The sequence below is a fragment of the Osmerus eperlanus genome, chromosome 6, assembly GCF_963692335.1.
Source record: "Osmerus eperlanus chromosome 6, fOsmEpe2.1, whole genome shotgun sequence".
NCBI lineage: Eukaryota > Metazoa > Chordata > Actinopteri > Osmeriformes > Osmeridae > Osmerus > Osmerus eperlanus.
This window is the reverse complement of record NC_085023.1, coordinates 9,528,589-9,550,728: the sequence shown is the minus strand read 5'-3', so window position 1 is coordinate 9,550,728 and position 22,140 is coordinate 9,528,589. Positions and strand designations below refer to the sequence as shown.

General features: G+C 43.0%; 1 protein-coding gene across 7 annotated transcripts in view; it reads right to left on the bottom strand.

The window, feature by feature from the left end:
* Positions 1 to 22,140, bottom strand: part of marchf8 (membrane-associated ring finger (C3HC4) 8) — a 64,494-nt gene that overhangs the window by 16,942 nt on the left and 25,412 nt on the right. For 5 of the 7 annotated variants that reach the window (XR_009930614.1, XR_009930613.1, XR_009930615.1 and 2 more), the window contains exon 3: positions 8,310 to 8,360. Coding sequence is in view for 1 of the 7 variants with exons in the window: in XM_062463317.1 (XP_062319301.1) it covers positions 8,310 to 8,360 (51 nt within the window). In the remaining 6 variants the exon portion in view is untranslated. Of the gene's footprint in view, positions 1 to 8,309; positions 8,361 to 16,874; positions 17,244 to 21,819; positions 21,903 to 22,140 lie in introns of those variants that run through there. The other 2 variants (XR_009930617.1, XR_009930616.1) reach the window with 2 other exon arrangements.

Sequence of the window (22,140 nt, the reverse complement as noted above, 5' to 3'; positions counted from 1 at the left end):
GTTGGAGACTAATTACCTATTGATTTAATCTGTAACTATGGGAGAATTTATACCTCAGGGCTTTCGGGGGATCAATAGAGAATTCAATGTCCATGTCCGCCCGACACTCCCTGTCTGTCTCTCTCTTTCTCTCTCTCTTACACTGTGTGAAGGTTGGAAAAAGATGATCGACCTAGTTAAACACATGCATGCACACATCTTAAATCTTTGAGTTCATGTTTGAGACTGCTTGTTTTCAAGGTCGGGACAGGGTAGACTACAAACACAAGCTGAAGAGGACTGAAATTAATTTCAAACCTTTCCAGTGTGGGAGTGTGAAGACGAATATTTATGTATAACTAGAATATTTTGTGTCTACACATACAGGCAAAAAGCTTTGTGGGATCTAGTTAGATAAATCACTTCAAACTAAATAGAAAATCCTTAAACAAGATACACTCAAAATATTAGCTTGCGTTTGCTGAATACTTCGATACCTCTTTACGGAGGCATTCAAATAAAAAGTCAATTGTAAATTTGTGTTCAATTTGAAATGAAAGCACATGCAGTCTGTGCAGTCAAGTCCTGTAAAGTATGTATTGCCTTTTTAACCTTATCAGTTAAACGTTTACTTTGTAATCCATAAAGAAAGACTTGAGATAACACACAATAGGAGATGATGTGCAGGACACTAACAAAGGCTGTTACTATGGTGAGTAAGTAATGATTTATAATATCATCTGACTCCTCCTTCTGTCCTCCCTTTTATCATTTACAAGTTATTTATTTAGTCCTTCCCATGACTTGTACCTCTGGTCCATCCCTCTTTATTCACACTCTCCCTAACCAGTCCTCGTACCTCTCTCCTTCCTCTAGTTCTTATCTGATGAATCTCCTGCTCCTCTCACCAACTCTTATAATCTTTCTCTCCTACACTTCTCATCCCTCCATCTTTCCTCCCTCTCTGAGGACAGCTGATATAGATGCAGCCGTAGTTTTAAATCAGAGCCGGAGAGAAAAACGAAATTAGATTTAAAGCTTGATAGTGACAAATCACCCTCACGGCCAAGAATAGAACAGCTAGCCAGTGACAGTCTTTAAATACAGTGACTGTATTTTTTTTTAATGCACTTTTAGAGACAATGAAGATAGGGAACCTGTGTTTTCTGACTTTATTTTGAGCATGACTCCTCCACTTCTCGGTTAGGTCTTTTTGTGTGAATTCATGTGGGCAGTGGCAGTGTCGGTCCTTCCTATAGGCGACATAGGCAGACACCTAGGGCGGCATGAAGAGGGGGGCGGCAATTTCCCAAGTGCAACCATTTAAATGAACCCTCACGCTGTCCTTGACTTTCAAACGCACTACCAGCAGAGGGCGCCAACCGCGGCACGTCATATTTCCGTGTTGTGGTTGGCGCCCCGCCTTTGGGGGGGGGGGGGGGGGGTTGGTGTCGGTAAACCTTGCCTAGGGCACCAAATGTGCTAGGACCGGCACTGGGCAGTGGAATGGGGGTAATCTTCCAAAACAGTCGGATTTGCGAGATCACAACTACACAAGAATCCATCTTGCCAAGCTTCAAATTATTCATTTGTGCCTGAACCACAGTGGTTTGGACAATCTGCAGATGGTTCATCTAATCACCTGCCACATATATATTTTTTAAGTACCTGCCCTTTTCCAAATATTTTCTAAAAGACACCTTCCCAGATAGATATATGTAGCAAACAATTTGGCGAGTCAGGGCAGGAAGGGGGTGAGATATGAAAAAATGAGTAGTAGGCTTGCATATGCCTAGCTCACCAGCCTCCAGATAATCAACAATATACTGACCAAATCCAAGGTCAGGGCAGGCAGTCTTGTTAATGTTTCCAGGAATTATACACCTATTTCCTCCAGCACATCCTTATTGTAATATGAAGGCTTTAATTTAGCTCTCTTTTTTAACTCTCATAGGCCTAACTCTTTTGTTCTCCCTCTCTCTCTATTTGTATCCTTTTTCTCTCAGTTTTTTGGTAGAGAATTTTTTTTCTCATGAGTTAGATCTTTCCTTGATATTTGGATTTAAGTAATCCCAACAGTACAAGACTGACAGCTCTAATACCACAAGGAAGACGAGGATATGAAGGGGTCCGTCAACCCTAGTCTACCATGAATGCAGTATAGCCTACAGTGTCACTGAATGGGAGTCTAAGTGGTCCGATCGAATGCAGTTGGCCAGGTTTCAATCAAAGTCTTTATCAAGGACAAGAAATGCGACACCCAATATGCTGTATTTGCTTATGAGAGCCTCAGATGCTCATGAAGTCAAATAGGACAGACAATGTTGTCAGAAAACTAATACTTTGGCGTTGTGGCCGTAATTACGGGGCTTTGCTAACAGCAGTTGCGGAGCCGCAGATCCCGAGGAGGCACTGATTACCCCATCACTCCTGCGCTAAAGGCTAATCTGATATCATGTCTCTCCGTCTGCTCGTTCGTGGTGCACGTGTGTCTGCAGCAGGAGTCGTCTCCACACCAAGTAGAACACCGGATCTTTAAATCCAGCTAAACCACTTTCGCCGTAATTTATGCATGACTCTTACAGGGCTCTCAAGTCTCACACATTTCAGCCATTTCGGATTTCGCACGCTGATAACACGGGATAACTTGTCCCGTTTAATGGACGAGGCACAGGCATACTGAGATGATAGTTGTCTCAAGGTATACAGTTAAATGGCAATCAGAAAACATCACCAGTGTTACGAAAGGACCTGTTAGGCACTAAACTGAAAGTTCCTGACATCACAGCAGCACCTGCATCTGTTCCGGTCGACCAAGGGCCGGTCGACCAAGGGCGGTTCGCTGAGCTATGGGTCACAGGGCTCTCAAGTGTCACGCATTGAGCGTGACAGTCACTCATTTCGGTCTTTTGTCACGCCCTCCCGCCACACATTGTATTTCTCACGCAGAAAAAAAATATTTATAATATATTTAATATGCCGCAGCACCCAACCAAAATTCCTCTGGCCGCGCCACTCTCACTATGGAACCGGCAGGAATTAAGCGCGTCTCCCCTGGAGTTCTTAGTCGAGCCTGCCACTTATCAGCCAATCAAAAAAAAGAAAGGGTCTATACAATAGCCAATTGGAAAATAGCACCATTGTATCTGGGTGAGATTTAATGCAACAACCAATGGAAAAAAAGCATATCCTGTAATTTTTCACGTGATTCGGCTACAACGTCTTCCAAAAGTTTCGTTCACCTACTAGGCTGCAAGGTGAACCACGAAAAGTCTTTTAGAAAATGATTCCCGCTCCACAGTCTGGCATCTACACAATCTTTACCTCATAAAAAAGAACGATTCGTGCTAATCTACCAAAAAAAAGTTCGTCGCTGAAATTCCAGTCGATTATCGTTGCGTCTGTTTTATGCAGAACTAGTTTCTTCAGAGCGTAATACGATTTTGGTGGCACGGTTCGACATGTGATCGTTCTACACCAATAAGGTAGCTGCTTTTTGTCAACATGGATGGATATGTTTGGCAAATAGTGGATGGGACCTTGCACGTAACAGAAATTCGGCCCCTGACAGTGTTTTGCATGTGATACACTGCGGCTGCAAAAGTGCGTGTGAGACAGGCAGGTGTTCATGTTTTTCTGCAGGACTGTGTTGCACAGACTTATGTCGTTGTTGTAATTGTGCCAACACAAAAGAAACTGAGGAACTGGGAGATAACTGTCCTGACACTGACAGTGAGGACTGAGTGTCCTTAATCTGTTATTATTCTGTTTTGTACAGTTTTATATATCATATTTCATATACTTCATTAGGATTGTTTTTATGGTTGATCAGTGTTTGTGGAAGAATGAATTCGAATGAATGTTACAACAACGACATAAGTCTGTCTTCCCCCCCCCCCCCAGGTTAATGTAATAGCCTAGTTTAATAACTAATGTAATATTGCACATATTTTCGTACTATTTCCCCTAAAGCAACCATCACCAGCAACCAATCATCACCTCCCATGGCTTCTCCTACCACTGCTACGCTGATGACACGCAGCTGTACCTGTCGTTCCCCCCGACAGATCCGGGGATCTCAGCTAGGATTGAGGCCTGCCTCACAGACATCTCCGCCTGGATGACCGAGCACCACCTCCAGCTGAACCTCGCCAAAACAGAACTTCTCATCATCCCGGCTAAACCCTCCATCTCCCACGATCTCTCAATCACCCTGGGATCTGCGACAGTGACCCCTTCATCCTCTGCCAGGAACCTTGGGGTTACCATGGACGACGAGCTCTCCCTCACGGCCCACATTGCTGCGGTCTCCCGGTCGTGTAGATTCACCCTCTACAACATCCGGAAGATCAGGAGATACCTGTCTGAGCACTCCACCCAGCTGCTAGTCCAAGCACTTCTCACGTCCTCTCCAAGTTGGACTATTGCAACTCGCTGCTCGCTGGTCTCCCAGCATGTGCAACCCGCCCTCTTCAGAGGATTCAGAACGCAGCGGCCCGCCTGGTCTACAATCTACCCAGACGCTCCCATGTTACCCCGCTCCTCATCTCTCTCCACTGGCTACCTATCATGGCCCGTATCAGATTCAAGACCCTGGTATTGACCTTCCGAGCAGTGAACGGGACTGCACCCGTCTACATCAAGTCTCTCCTGCAGCCCTACACCCCCACCCGTCACCTACGGTCTTCTTCAGACAACCGCCTGGTGGTCCCACCGCTCAAGACCGCCCGGTCCCAACACAAGCTCTTCTCCTGTCTGGCCCCCCAGTGGTGGAATCAACTCCCCACTTCCATCAGAGACACTGACTGTCTCTCCACCTTCAAGAAAAGGCTCAAGATGCACTTGTTCCAGGAGTACAACGGTACTTAGGAATGGTTCGCTTGACCCGATGTTAGTTTCCTCAAGGATCACAATGACTCTTGCTTAGAGACTTGTTGCTCTTGTGGTTAGTGGTAACTGACTTAAATTTTTGTACTCGCTGTGATATATTGTTTTATTATTGTTGCTTGCTTTTTTTCCACAGGTACACTTGCACTTATAGCAGTTCATGTTGTTTAATTGTAACTTGTTTAACTAAATGCTTTTATGGTTCTTCCCTTTGGCACTTATTTTGGTTGTTCACAATGTGTGCTTCATGTTTTGGCTACTTGCAATGTTTTGTGGCTATCTCGTTGTTATGATCAGTGACCTATGCACTTTGTAAAGCTCTCTCTTGGAAGTCGCTTTGGATAAAAGCGTCTGCTAAATGAATAAATGTAAAATGTAAATGTAAAGCAATAAGGTTAGGCTACTTAGAGACCTTCCACTCATAAAGTATGTTCTAAATGGCATAAATGCTGCCAATTATTAATTGACGTATTAATAATTGACGTTGGTCAGTAGCCTATCGATTAAGGTACTCGAAAGCATGTACACTGTCTGCTTCATTTGAGCTTGATAGGCTAAGCAATCTGTAGCAAATAATAACAATAAACCCACTATTTATTAATTAAAACTAGCCTACTTCTGCATAGTAATGCACCGAAAATACAAACGTAAGCAAAGGCAGCAATCGCTATCGAATCAACAGACATGTGCAATTTAGCTAGCAGGGGAATAATACGGATCACCAGTTAACTTAATTTAAATTAGCAAGAATATAGACTAATACAATAACAGGCTTAAATTAACTGACAAGTTAGCTATACGACTTCTCAAAGACGCACAATCTCAACTGCGGTGTAAAGCGCGTATCCATGCTATTCTCCGACATGCACTCTAACAATCACATAGACGTCCTAAAATTTTGTACAGCCCTATTTCTGATACCATGGCGGCAGAAATGTAGTTGTGGCGGGCCGCCACGGCAAAATAAACATAGGAAACACTAACGTGCAAGGTCCCATACTCTATTTGACAACCATATCCAGCCATGTTGACAAAAAGCAGCTACCTTATTGGTGTAGAAGGATCACGTGTCGAACCGTGCCACCAAAATCCTATTACGCTCTGAAGAAACTAGTTCTGCATAAAACATAGACGCATCGACAATCGACTGGAATTTCAGCGACAAACTTTTTTGGTAGCTTAGCAGGACTCGTTCTTTTTTATGAGCTAAAGATTGTGTAGATGCCAGACTGTGGAGCGGGTTGAAACGATAACAGGGTTCACCTTACGGCCTACACAGAGCAAACCACTGGAGCTCGAGCATCACTTTGAGCACAGTCATGATATCCTGTTTTAATGTTACAACAAATTCACAACTTGTTTGACACAAACAATGACAACTTGACTGCTGTTAGAAAATGTTTCCCAGATAATTAGCATCAGTTTTTCATGAGTGTCTTAACCAACAGTTTTACAGCCTGTTCACTGACAACACCTGCTCAGAACAAGTAGTTCATAGATGTAGCCGGTGTGTATCGGTGAAACTCACTCCTCAGGTATGTAAAAGGCCACCCGCTTCGACGGTTACCTAGCTTTACGTTGGCGTAGTTGGTAGTGGTGGCGCTTGGAATGTCAGAGGTGGCAGGTTCGAACCCAGTGCGGGACGAACATAGGCCTGATACATTTGACGTAGCTTGCAATATTTCGTCTGATACATATAATAGGCCTAGTCATATTTTCGTTATCACACGATGACAGACCTATTGTCACATTATAAACATTTCTTTCCAAATACGCGTAATAATTTTATGTGTTTTGCATAGTCGATGTTATAGGTCACTTTTAAAATAATGTCATATTTTATAATTATATCCTGGCCATGGATGCATTAATCATTGCTGCCTTTTAAAGATGTCAGGTAAAAAGCAATTAATTAATTATTTAATTAATTTTGACCCCCTGGTGGGGGGGGGGGGGGGGGGGTTGGGGGGGAATGTCACTCTTGCCTGTCTTCAAAACTTGAGAGCCCTGGGGTCACTGTTCACTACTGTGGGTTTATAAGAGATGTAATACTTTAATACCTCCCAAATCGGTGAGGGAGGCAACACCGCGGCCGCTAAAGCGAGGAGCTGCCACAGCCACGTCTGAGCTAAGCCCCATGACCTAGTGGTAACATAAGCGCTGCCAAACCAAGAACCCTTTTAGAATGTTGCAGATAGAGCACAAAAAAAAACTTTCATCCTACAAAAAAATTAAATAATTATCCAACATTTCCGTTCTCCCCGGTATAACCGCATGCACAATTTAATCCTATCCATATTTCTGAGCTGTATCTACATATGAGTTGAACATATGAGTCCTTGCAGTGTGAGTATGTGTACTTAATGTTCTGAAGCTGATGGGTGATGAGAGAGGCTGACTGCACAGGCTTTGTTGTGTTAAATAATCTGCTCTTTGTTTTGTTCCAGGAAGTAGAAAAGAGAGACCAATACCTTTTCTCTGGCCTTGCTGTGAAATAGGCTATTTATACCCAAAACTGAGATGTACTGTGTGTTCTCTACATGTTTCTTAGTGACAAGCTGCAGTAAATATGTAATTTTTAAGGTCTTTATTGTTGCCAATGTACTGCTGACAACTCCACAAACACTGTGTGTGATATGCTTGTGGGAGTATGGGAGTTTGTGTGTCACCACTGGAAGGCGAGCACGGAGGCTGGGACTAAATGGATAACAAGTGTGTCTGTAACCCATCCTGTCCTGGCTGAATGAGCTTGAGGGATGATAGGACACTACCTCTCTTCCAGAAACGTGATGAATACGAAGAGCCGGCCGCCACACTTGCAAGTCATGTTCATAAACACACCTGATTGCTCCATTACCCTTTGGTGTGCTATTGTGCGTGAGATACTGCTGCCTAGGCAGCTCAAAGTCAATACAATCAGAATAACAAATAATATGTTTCCTATTTACAGCATCTAGAATTATGGTCATGGCACTGAATTATCAAATCTATAATACTCAGTCAGTCACACTTCACATTCTGTGTGAACTGAAGTCTGGAAAGTACTGTTAGCACAAGCCACCCTCCGTGTTTAATTTATATGTCTTTGGTACCAGGCTGTAAAGACACCATGACTGATGCTGAAAGACCTAGCAGTAACAGCTTCAACCAACATGGCCACCAGTGTTACTGTGCTGACGAGATGACCGTGACATCTATTAGCGCAAGTAAAACGTTTATCCGCTAAGAAGCTCACAGGTGCTCGGGAGAACATGAAATCTGTCTCTAAGAGCCACGGATACAGAACAGGCAGGAGAAAGGACAGAGAGAGACGGAAAGAGACAGAGAGGGAGGAAGAAACAGATGGGAAAACATGAGCGAGTGGGAAGGAGAAAGATGGGGAGAAGAAAATGGAGGTCTGTATGGTGTCATATTGGATTTCCCATTTTCCCAGTTCTGCTTACCTTTGAGATATTGCTGGACCTGCTTGCTGAATGGCCGAGAGGCTTCTCATTCTGCAAGAGAAGAAGAGACCATTTAAATAGTTATACGCTCACGTTGGGAACTCCAGAGCATGTGCACTGCTACACACAAAGTAAGGCACTGACATTAAGATCTAAAAGGCATTAGTAAGGTAAGGAAGCAATGACCTTAATGTGTGGCATGTACTACATGACTTCATGTGAGACGACAGGAATATATTGTCTACAGGAATATCTTGATATGAATAGCTAGAGGCTTGACATGGTCTCCTAATGCATAATCAATCACGGTTATACTGTATCAGTAAACTCACAAAGGGCCCTTCAACACCTTAGGGACTGTGTGTGTGTGTGTTTTGGCCTCTACACAAAGAGAGTTGAGCCAAATAAGCACACACAGTTGTTTAAGCATTCAAGCATCTTGTTTTTAGTCTTGTGTGTGTCCTGTCCCAAACCCCAGAATTGGCCTTCAGGAGGTCTGCTAAGCCCATACACCCAGAACTAGGCTGAGAACAGGCCTTTGTGGAATAGTGACAACATGTTCAGTTGGCTACTTCAATGATGAAGCCTACACATACCGTACTGTACCATGCAGATAAGACCATTTCATTTTAGGTTCAAAGCACACACACAAATACAATATGAATATGAACGTCATTTACATTTATGCATTTAGCAGACGCTTTTATCCAAAGCGACTTCCAAGAGAGAGTTTTACAAAAGTGTCACTGATCATAACAACGAGAAACATTGCGGGTCCTTTGAAAACTGTACAACATATTACGGCCAAGTCAAGTTATAGTATTCCTGTCACTATATGCAATCACAAGCTATGAAGCTACAAACAACAAGCCACACACACGGAGGGACATGCTTTTCATTTTAAATTATTCCACCACTTCACTTGTGTTTCTAGCCTTTACCTGTTGCCATGGTAATGTTCGTTAAAGAGGCTTGTGCACTACGTCTCTCTATCATTCTCTCTCCCTGTTTCCATTCTTACTGCTCTCTCTCTTTTTAGGCGTCTCCCACTCTCATTTTGGCAGAATGTTTGCCTTAATAAAACATAACAAACACCTTAAAAATGCTAAGATAAACACATGAACCACATGAACACTATCTCTGTCACTCACACAAATACACACACCAATACCTTTTCTCTATCATTGCTGACAGTGACACGCACAACCAACCCACACCTACAGTACAGAGAAGATAATATCTCATATCACTCCATGGCCATATCTCTGTGACTGATGTGATTAGATGGGTGCATAGAGTACACACACAGACACACACACAAACCTACACTTACACAACATTCACAGACAGAAACACAGAAACAAATACACACACGCTCACAGAGTGTGATTCATGGCTGTCCAGTGACCCAGTCGAATGCCATCATCACACTATTACTCATCACTGAAAGCAAGATGGCACTGTGAATAATCTCCTGTCAAATAGAAGATAAACATACACACACAACATACACAAATATGCGCTTGTCTGTTTTGTGTATTGTTGGGTAGATCTGTTAAATTTACCATAGAGCACACTATGACAGAGCCCTCATGTAAAGTATGCTCTATACAGTACAGGCAAATGTAGTTCAGTCCAAAATATATGAAGGACATGGTGTCTGGTGGGTGAGGGCATAGTGCCTGAGGCTGCAGGAGGTTCTGTCAAGAGTTCAGCTCCTCACTATAGTCCAGGTGTGGTGTATGGATGTCCCGTCGGCTGTTTGACACACTGTCACTTCCGATCAATGCTGAAGATCAGCAGATGGTTCAAATGTGTCACACCAGAAGCTGGGCTGTCCTGACCCTAGTAATATATCTAGTTGCTTTTTTACTTACTATACGCGCACAAGCACACATATAGACACACGCACATATTCTATTTGACACAAAAACACGGACACTGTCGCACACATTTGCAGATTGTAAATAAAGACATTCCCATGCAAATGCTCTCACCTTCATAAGCATGCACACACATATTACACCCACGTAGGAGTAATAAGTATAAATTGTGCCTCGGCCATTATTGTCCAGGTGAACCTTCTGCTCGTCTGCTGTTGACCTCATTATCAAAACATATTTAGTCTGCATGGCGTCCCAATCACACAGAAAAATGAAAGGGTGAGAGCAGGTGAAATATTGGAGACACTGTACAGATGGATGGGTGATAAATGACGGGTTGGGGGGGGGGGGTATTGTTTTCCAGTGTCAACACACTGCTGCTATATCAGCAGGGAACATGGTACTGTACATACCCATAATGGAAATAAGAATAGAGACCATGCTGATACAAAGATTTACAGCCATCCTCTGTCTCTCCTTAGCCAGAGATGGCATAACAAGCGGGGAGTCATCATTGGCATGAACTCACTGGGAAAATAACGAGGCCACAAATACATCCGAGGCCCTTGACTTTAAAAGGCAGGGATGATTGGAATAGAAGAGCGGAGGATAGATGGATGAGAGAAGGGGAGAGCAAAGTGCTGGATAGAGCATAAACACCCTCCACACTCAGATTAATAGGTGGGTCACTGATGTCCCTCTGTAGCCCATCTCTCTGCTCTTTGTTTCTCTCTCTCTGTCACTTTCTCTCTACCTCTTTCTGTCCCTTTCTCCCTCTGTCTTTTGCACACTTCATCTTTCCCCATGCTCTCTTTCTCTTCCTCTCTTTTTCAATTTCTCTCTACCTCTCTCCCTCTTTAATTCTCAAACTATCTCCACCGTCTATCTATCTATCTGTCTGTCTGTCTCACTTTATCTCTCTTTCTCTCCCCATCATAATGTACACTTTCAGTGATGGAGATCTGTAAATGGACTGCCTTCTCCAGAGTCATGCTTTATTCTGGGAAGGGAGAGGCAGGCCAGCAGGCTAGTGTTTCACACTGCTACAATGCTCTCTCTCAGGGCCTGCTTAGAGCCCCATGCCCCCTCCAACCTCCAGCTGCATCTGAAGAAACACTGTGAAAGAGGAGATAATCCGGAATGGCTCTATTTGAGATTCTCTTTCTCTCTCATTGTCTCTGTCCCCTCTTGATTTACTCTTGTCTATAACTATCCTCCTCAATCTCTCTCTTTCTCTGCTCCCTCTTTGGAATAAAGTAATTCTGAGTTGCAAAAACTCAAGTACAAGTTCAAGATGGTTTAATTTCTCAAAAGACGTTTTAGGCTGAGCCTAATCAAAGAGTGCATCTGACATGCTCCTGCAGCGAGGCCTATATATGCAAGCCAATCCTTCACTGGCCTCAATACTAAATGTATAGATACAGTATTGGCACTCTCTATGAGGACAGTTGGCACTGAATACCCAGCTCTTAGATGTACTTCTAGCATATTCAACAGCAAAATATTTTACTTTTATCTTGAAATGTATTTCCTTTCAAAGGTTCAAACCCAAGTCGATTAACAAACCTTATAGGCATAAGCAGGTCTATACCAACACCAGCTGGCTCTGAGTGATTTATCTAAAAAACCTATAGACAATGTCCAAGATAATCCTAGCACAATAAATCTGCATCACAGTTTTTCTGACTTTCTTGAGCAATCAAAGTTGTTAACATGCAGCCCGAAACTGAAAATACACTCGACAAAATCAGGTACGTACCTTCATCTAAACATGAAGTTTAAATCTAAACACAAGTTCACAGTTATGGGAGTGATTGATCAGTTGAGTCCACATTTCAAATGGAGTTTAACATGATATGTTCATTTGAGTTGTGTGTGTAGCATGTACAGTGTGTGAAAGACATCAGAAAATGACCATTTACTGTAATACATGAATAACTTCAGATACTAAGAGTGAGATGAGATATTCTGTAGAATTCTTTCAGTTGGTTTTTGAACAGACCTCAGTTTCATTCTGGTCTAGGCTTACCATTCAAAGCAAGCATTTTTATATACAGTCAGAATGTCTGCTAGTAAAAGTACCAAAACCAGAACAGAAACTGTCACAGTAGCACTTTGCTGTTTGTTTTGTGGTAATAGGGCAAGTCTTAGCTTTTCACATAGAAGACAGAGAGAAACAGAGAGAGAGTGAGAGATAGCGAGAGAGAGCAAGAGAGAGAAAGAGAGAAGGAGTAGGAGACAGAGAGCACTTCTTCCACTTCTGCCCTCTCGAGACATAACAGACTGAATTAATCAATCATAGATGCCCTCTCCACCTCCAAAAACCTGGTTAGTTCCCTCATCATGTTCACAGGATGTGGAAGCACAATCATGCCTTATTTATGTACTTTCGCTTTCCATTTACTAGTCGTATCTGTGTTTAACACTGGGAATAATATTGCTGGTGGATATTAAGTGGATTGACTGTGAGACGACTTTAATCAGAATCAAATCTACAGCTGGCACCATAAGTGTGTAGGTCTAGACGGCTACCGAGTGTTTCATGAGAGTGAAGATGTTGTTTTAATACTGTAGAGAAGGCATGCCTCATAATACCTCATAATGTAACAAAAAGTTCAGATTTTGAGTGAAGAAGTGTCGAGCACTCCAAAATTGCCCAACTTGCCCGTCGCTGGGATGGGAATGGGGAAGTGGATGTGGCAGCATGACAATCCTCCGACAGAGTGTCAGTAAGTGGCTAACGAGTCCTTTAATGTAGCAGCTTCCTTCTCCACAGGAAAAGGTGCAAGAACATCCACACTGAATTCCCAGCCAGACACGTTTGCCAAACCGGTGACAAAGAGAGGGGGGTGGGGAGAGTGAGAAAGAGAGCGAGAGAGAGAAAAAGAAGGGGTTGTCTGAAGGAGGAGAGAGAGAGAGAAAGAGAGCAATTGAGAGAGAAAGAGAGAGAGAGAGAGGGGGCTGGCTTGAAGGAGGGTGAGAAAAATGGAGAGACAGAAAGGGAGAAAAAAAGATTATCAGACCCCCACAGTAATGAGGTGAGTGGGAAGGAGAATAAATTGAATTCAATCCCCAGGAAAGAAAGCATCAACTCTAAAAGACAGAGGGATAGAGTTGAGTTGGTGCACACACACACAGTCAAGGAGCAGGGTCTGTTAAAGTGACCACTGCGGTTCATTGATCCTTCTACTGAAGGAGAGATGTCACTTCCCAACTGGAACAGTGACCTGGAGGTTAGAGTACCTGCACAGGCTGCCCTGGCTTCTCAAACAAATGTTTGTATGTGTGTGTTTCTTTCAGTGTTATCACTGGTGAAAGATCTAATAGACATGAACTTCAGGATAACCAGTTGAATAAAAAAAAAAAAAAGAAGACAGCGGTGTCCACCCTCTGATTACAGGGATAAACAGACTCTAGACAAATAGATTAGAGCTCTAATCAGGTGGTGAATTTCTAAAAACAGAGTAATTACAATTGAACTGCAGAGCAATTTTGGTTACATCACCTCCATACAAAAGGTCTACTCTCTACTTCACATTGTCTGTCTGCCTTTGTGCATCTGGGCAGAGTTTTCATGGAAACACACACACACACACACACACACAAAAACCACCATAATGTAGTCAGAGCAGCTTGTGTATATGAGGTGAGGCCATCATGTTTGCTGTATGCGTACACAGACAAGCTGACACAGGGATTCCTGACAACACAAAGATATCTGAGATTCCTCAGCAAAGTATAAACCAATGAGTTTCAGCCTGCCACCACCGATAGATATGACATGTGTATTGCTATATATTTCAGATTCCTTGAATGACAAGTTTCATGAAATGCAAACTATGGCAAAAGCAGACTGAGACACATCCTAGTTTTGCACGCCACAGTCATTTCCTTCAGCCATCTGGGGCTTGCGAGAGGGAGGGGTGAGGGGGTCATGGGCAATCCAACCATAAAACGGCAATGCATACTTTGGCTATATTCTGCTAGGATAGAGTTAGCAAGACTAGACTAGACCACATTCAATAAAACAATCCCACACTGTCAGATGCTAAAGTAGGTCTGCATTGTTTGTGTGCATTTTAGTGGTTGTATGAGGAAGTGTGCATGTGCAAAAACCACGTTACCACTGAGACAATATGTGAAACGTAGCAAAGGCAGGAAAGTGTGTGTGTGCCTGCACATTCTTTTGTGTGTGCGTGGGGCTACAGACTTATGTGTCTGTATTCTCATGAGCAGGAAGCGAGTGTGTGGTTTCCTCCCCCTCCTCTCCTCCCCCTCTCCCCTCCTTTATCTGTCTCTCATCTCCCCTCATCTCTCAGGGATAATTGCCCCAGTATGTCTGAACAGGATATGGGAGCGGAGTTGACCAGCACTTCCTGGCAGCCTCATCCTCTTGGCCCAGGGTGTGGACAGGCCTCAGCTGTACTGTCACAGTGGTGTTAAGAATTCTGACTGCAGTCAACACAGATGGACACTTACAGTATATTAACATATGACTGAAAATTATAATAATGAATTAAAATGATGAATAGAAGGCTCCAAATATTGTTTCATTTCAATGACTGAGGGTGAAAGAGGGTTGAGAGGTGAAAAGAGAAATGGTGAGAGGATGTGAGAATCTGATAAATGCTGTGTCGCTGGGAGAAGAGAGGAGGACTATTTCCTCATTAAGTAGAACTTGAGTTGTTCTCGTGTCTCTGAAAGTCATTATGCATTTTGAGTCCAAAACTGAAGCCATAGATAATTACAGTCTTTCGGCCCAGTGCTTCCTAATTAACTGTGTTGACTATGTGAGCCCTCAGTTCCCCTGTGATATAACCGTAAATACACACATAAATGCACTCGCACACACTCACATTGACACACAACCACTAGCACACACACACACACACCACTGGAAACAGAGGTCACACATGCAGGCTACTGCACTGCCCAGGCCTACATTACTAATGGGGAAACATTACAAACAGCCAGCTCAATAAAACACCCACTCTACTAGCCTGGCCCTCCTCCTCTCTTCCCAAAAGGTTTTAAGCTCTGGCTCAACATGTGACCGCTAATCCACACACACACACACCACACACACACACACACACACACACACACACACACACACACACACACACACACACACACACACACACACACACACACACACACACAAACACAAACACACACACTCTCACCCCCCACCCTCCCACCCCCACCCATGCTGTCCTCCACACCAATGCACCGCTTAGGGATTTGACACAAAGCCCTGTCATTTAGTGCATCAGTCAATTATGTGATATGCTAAGCTGTGGATTGAGATGAGAAATATCAGATTTATCCCCAACAGAGTGTGTGTGTGTATTTATGTAGTGCCATACACACACTCACTGACTCCAATGTTGGGAATAAATATAATATTTATATTCCCCTGCATTGGGATGATGACATCCAAGGTATTCCTAAAGAGCAGTGTGTGTACGTGTGTGTTTGTGTGATGTAAGTATGTAACGCAACTATATGAAGTCTTACTTTACGGAGGCTGCAAGTAAGTGACCTCAACATTGACCCCAAAACACTCCAAATCCATCCAAACACACTTATATATACATATAATTGCTGACTTTCACTGGACCTTGCTCAGGTATTTTTAGATTCCAAATATCCCACCCTACAATATGTGAGAGACCACAGAAGTTCAAAGGTAAGATTGGAGAAAGACGAGAGAGAGAAGTGAAAGGCTTAGTGAGTTTGCCAGGCTTTGTTGATGACCAGTCTCGAACACACACAGTCCACACACACCCTGAAGTTCTGGTACCATGTAGCACTTACACAGAAAACTATACTGAACCAACATACATTGAGAATGTCATCATCCTCATCATCGACCAGACAGTACAATGCCTCGCCCCTTCTCCATCCCCCCACCCTGTACATATATGGAGAAAGAAGAGAGGAGGAGAAGAGGAAGTGGGTCATCTTTTCATACAATGAAGCCAGATGCTTCTTTGACCCCATACACACATACACACACAGGCAAAAGAGGGAGTGGGTCTCCCCATCACTCTCCAAATACACATACACAGTACACAATCACTAAAACACGCACACGTAGCGCACATTATGCAAAAGTCATTTTCCACCCAAACACAAAGAAAGTATAGGAAGACAATCAAAATACAAAACACATTCTCGCAACCTTACAGACATGCAGTACACAGTCTCTGCAATCACATACTAGTATCACTCAGTTTCCAGCTTATGTAATGCAAATACACTTTATCTCAAAAATAATTCTGTCACTCAAACACACGCACACACACACACAAAACACAGTGATGTATTATATGTAGTGTAGCTTCTGCTTTAAAGAAGCTGCAGGCAGAGGAGCGCTTTCCCATCACCACGGAAACAGAAGGCCTCACCATAACAACCACTGAACGGAAATGGCTCTTTCATACTCCCCTTCTCCTTCTCGATCTCTTGCTCTCTCCCTCTTTCTCTCTCTCTCACACTGCATGTACACAACATTCATTAAAACACATATTTAAATAAAGACTATGTGTATGCTTACTAAAGCCTGACTCAGGCCTTAATATACCCAAATGAACATGAACAAACAGACAAACCAAGCTGTCGTCAGCACTGGCAGAGACAACAACATCAATGAATGATGGGCAAGAGCTTGCCATACCTGAAGCTTCATCTTCCAACAGGAATTCATGGCAGTATCCTGGAGCACCCTCTCCACACACACACACACACCGTACACAATTGCACACACACCCTCACACCGACAAAGGGTCCCCGGGGGGCTCACATGCCCCTCTGTAAATCCTCCGGGGGGAGATGGGATGAGGCACGGCGCGATAGTAAACACGGAAGTGGATTGCAGCAATGTCAGCTAACTGGGTGATGACTGCAGCTTCAACAGCACATCCAGAGACAAAGGCAGAGATAGAGAGATGGGAGAGGGATCGAGCGAGAGAGGGAGGGAGAGAAGCTGCCCTACATTCCCTTCGCAGAGAGAGAACGAGCTGTGAGCTACCGCTACTTGTCTGGGCTTGCTCTCTCTGGGCTACTGCACAAACACAAACACACACAGACACACACACACACAAAGACACACATAGCCTTAGCCTAGCCAGCAATGCTGCATTCTTATTGGTTCTGCATTTCTTTCAGCTGATCCCAGTCAGAGGGGGTGGAGTTTGTAAGTGAATTATTCATGAGGGGTGTTACATTCCCTTAAATAAAATCCCGTTGCTCATTCAGCTTAACAAGCCCCTCCCCTAACCCTGTTTGGCATGTCCCATATCGATGACTTGTCATCATAAGAAGCACAACCGCACACACACACACTGATGACCTCAGATTCAGGCAAAACCATTAAGGATCAACATTACTGCCACAACCTCCAATCCCCAAAAGGCTCAGAGGGGTGAGAGGTAGGGGTGGAGAGGGGGGATTGTGATAGTGGGTCATTTATTAGAGACATTCACACAGCTCTATCCAGGAGCAAATCTGGAGAATGGAAGAATCCTTCGCTGTGTGGAACACACATCCCCCAGACTGTATAATACACAATTTATTCTCATAAAGCTCCATGGTTATTGTTATCATTGTGCTCTCAATTCTTAGATTAGAGCAAAAGAAGCACTGCAAGCTTGGTCGCTAATCTATTTATATGCTGTATGTATTTATTCACTTAACCTTTATTTAACACATCCGAAAAATAACAAATACGCATTCTCTACTAATTACTGTGACCTTGGAGTACCTTTCCTTCTGAACACATGGCAAATGATCTTCTCAGGAAACAAGAGACATAACATAGAGTTTTACCATTAGCCAACTAAGCATGTGGCGTCTGTTTACCCTGTAGGAGCTTCTGTTGGTTTGTGCTCAGCTGATTCTCCAGCAAAAATCTAAGATGGCTTAACCCTGAGCCAACTTCATGTGTGTTTGTGTGTTTCTCTTCTGTGTGCATGCATTAGCGAGTGCATGCACATAAAAGTTAGGAGTGCGTGCGTTGTGTCCACGTGTGGAGTGTGTCCATGTGTTTGTAAGTTGGGGTAGTGTACAGTAGGCAGGTCAGGGTTTCTTTAGGATAATGAGTTAAGTAGCGCTTTCTAGTTTCACTGGGCAACACCGCTAAACAGCTTTAGCTTCTAAACGTAGCTCTATTAGTTAATACCCCCTCCCCCCCTCCTTCTCACATGGACTTTGGTCAACACAACAACCAATGAATACCCAGCTGATATTAATGGTATTATGGAACAGTCCTGACTGCAAGAAGTTCTCCTTACAAGACCTTGGTTGTCTTTTATTCTTACTCAATGCCTCTCATCTTAATAAACAGAGAGATATTTGTTTACATTTATATAAAACGGTCGAAAGTTCGATAACAGCAACTTTGGTTAGATCTCTCCCTAGGTTGAATACATTCTATATGGAATATGTGTACGTGTTTGAATGTATCAATCAGTTGCCAACCCCCACAGAAGGTTGTTTTATTATTACAGATCAGTGCCATCTAAATGCAGCTGATGTGTGTTGACTGTTTCAAAAGCAACTAAAAACCAAAACTTCTGTTTAGATATAAACCCATATGGTTAATCCTCATGGAGGAATAAATACATTTAAACTTACCATTGTTTGCAAAAACATTTTTTTAATTATTTGTCGTAAATACCAGGTTTTATTTGCCCCTACAGGTTAAAGACATAAAACAATGTGTGTGTTCGTGAGTGAGCGTTTCAGGAAGCCTCAACATTTAAATCCAGGAAAAATCCCCCACACACACGTTGTTGTGTGTATGTGTGTGGTGTACATAAGTACATTCGTGAGATAATTATAATGACTTGGATAATAATAATACTAATTAAAATGGTCTAATTCCAAAGATTATTAAATCCACAAGAGCTCAGTTCTATCCGACAGCTATCCCAGTTCTGCCCTGGTTCTGATGGTTCCCATGTGGCCTCAGAGGTCTGGGTCCAGACTAGGCGGTCAGCTAGCTCCCTGCTCACTGAAACACTCACTCTTAGCACCAGGCTCTCATCCTCCCTCTGCCAGGCTGACATGGAGACCAGGGGTAAGCAAATATGCCATTTTATCTGTGTCTGCATCAGTTTAACCAACTAAAGTGTCTGTATCTGCATTCCAACAGAAATTGGAAATGGGCGTAAGCTTCTCAGAAATGAATGAAAATGTGTGTTAAAATTAAACAAGGCTTCTTATTCCAGAAGCAGCAGGACAGTCTTGCATGCTGCAGAAGTGATGGGAATGGTTAATGGTAGAGGATGTCAGCAGCACAAAAGGTTGCACGTTCAAATCCTGCTTGTACGTAACTTTGGCTATAAACGACTGCAAAATGAGTATTATTATTAAATTATTGAGTTGATACCGACAAACCTTTACATACATTCATTCAATTTGGTTTAGCATTTTGTAGTTTGTACCTCACGCAAAATAACAAAATGATGTTGCTCTACTGCTAACATGATTAGCCATGTTTCTATTGAAAAAAAAACAAGCTTGGCCATTAGCTTGATCTTGTGCAAGTTCAAGTCCAACATAAGCATAAACAGCTCACCTTCCCAGCTGGTATTTGTCCTACTTCTGCTGATGGCATGAGATCAATTACTTTCATTTGAATAAAAAAAAACTAAAAGTTGTTCTTGAAGTTGTCATTCATTGACGAGAACAGGCGATTACATAAAGTGAGAAGATAGCTAAACTGTCAATTCTACAGAAACTGATGTCAGAGGCCCCTGGTGTTACCAAGGGGATGTCACTGCAACTTCCCAAGGTGCAGAGAGGTCATCTAGAGGTCACTTAGAGTTTGCCTAATGGTGCTTACTGGTCTGTATGATTGCTTCACAGACAGGAGCCAGGGGCCCAAGATGCAGATGATATAGGAAAAGAGAGGATAAAAAGATGGTAGGAGGGCAGATTGAGAAAGACAAGGAAGGAGAGAAAATGAGAGAAAGGGAGAGAGAGAGTGTGAAATTACACTCATTCAGTTCAGTTCACACATACATCAGGTATACAGTGGGGGAAACTACCGGACTGGGAATTGCCATCTACCAAAGAGACTGTTACACCAAACAATGTGTCAGCCATCTAAACATCACTTTTCATACATATTTTAGGTACCAGTCTGAGTGTTTTAGTAGTTTTGATACATTGATTTATTTGATACATACTTTGAAAAGTTGTGCCATTAGTAATGGTATAGTACTGTTGTATGATGTACTACAAACAGCTACAAAGCTGCAACTAACACAGTCACATACCGAGCTGAAAGAGAACGCAATGTGGATGATGACAGAAGAGAAACTCATTTGACCTAACCACCTTCTTCACATTCTCGCCCAATCTCTTTCTCTCGTGCTCAGTCTGTCCTCCCCTACCCTCCCTCCTCTCTCTTGGTGAAGAACCTGCTGTATGCTTCAGCAGCAACAAGAACTACAATGTTGTGCACCTCTTTTAAAAAGTAATGCACTAGTTTAACAAGGTCTTTTAGGTACTATCACAGCACCCAGTTACAGCTTAACTCATGTCCCCCAATCCCTAATCCCTGATGGCAGGATCGGAGCAGAAGGAGCCAGAGAGGATGGAGATGGTTCCGATGAGCTACTGTGGCTACCCAACTACATTCGAGTGTATTCCAACTATCATATAGTAAAGCTACTGAGCCCTAACCAATAGGTCTCTGTGTAAGTGTGTGTGTGTGTGCATGTAAGGAAGTAAGCCCAATACTAAGAAAAGCCACTAAGAACAGCATTTGTTTTAGATTTCCTGAGGGCAGGTGTACCCACGTAATGGCTAGTCACTGACCGTTACTGTCTTATCGACAGCCAATATCAAACCATGTGGAGTGAGAGAGAAGACTGGCACTCTGTGACCGGACACACGCCTCTAAATAGGCTTATGGAAGTGTGTAATTACAGTTGTTGTATGCATGCCTTTGAACTAATATGAATGGGCTGCTCAGCGTGGCCTAACTGCAACAGCATGTCCCATACCCGTTTGGACGCTTGATGGGGTTAATTAAGAGAGATTAGCGCTATGCTAACACATCCCACTCCAGTGAGGATAACATCAACTGTTGTACGGGTGTAGTGTTTTAATTTCTGTAAAAAAAAAAAAAAAAGAGAAAATAACACAAGCTGGGGGCAGGGGGTTAGAGACAGCCCTGTTAAAGTGAGACCAAAGATAGTGGAGGCTCCTCTCTCTTTAACACTGTAAGGATTTAATCTATCCTCAATGGAAAACGTGTTTGACCACCAGTGAGTTAGTTCAATACCATCTGTTTCCTCATTCCAATCCCATGACCATGGCCACAGTCAACTATCTATGACATCATCAACCACCAGTCAGCAGATGGTACCCCCCAACTAAACCCAAACAGATGGTTCAATCCACTGAAAATATATGATCAGGGTAATTCATACAAATACATACACACACACAGGCATAAAACTGTGCCAGAAACTGTTGATGAACCAGGGTCACACTGTACTGTCCTAAGACATGGAGTGCAAACGTTGCTCATTTTAATGAGTATCAGGTATTTATATTGGGTACAGATCTTAAATCAGCCTGACCATTCATGCCCATTCATGCTTTACCTGCTGAGATCTTGGACGTGGACCAAATGCTTCAATTGGGAAGTTGTCCAGGGACAGATAGAAAGCTGTCTATGTATAAAACAGTACGTCCACTTCTGGAATGGAGAAAGAGAGAGCAAGGTGGACGGAGTGAGACTAAGAGATGAAGGTGTGTGCGTTTGTGTGTGTGTGTCGAGGTTTTGGGTCCTGTCCAGACTGGTGCTCTAATTAGAAGGGGTCATGGATTCCACTGAGACACAGTGGGGTAAATAAAGGACTGTAATTAAGTCATCTGTATGTGTAGTACTGTAGTTCACACAGGTAGAAAATCACAGATCAACT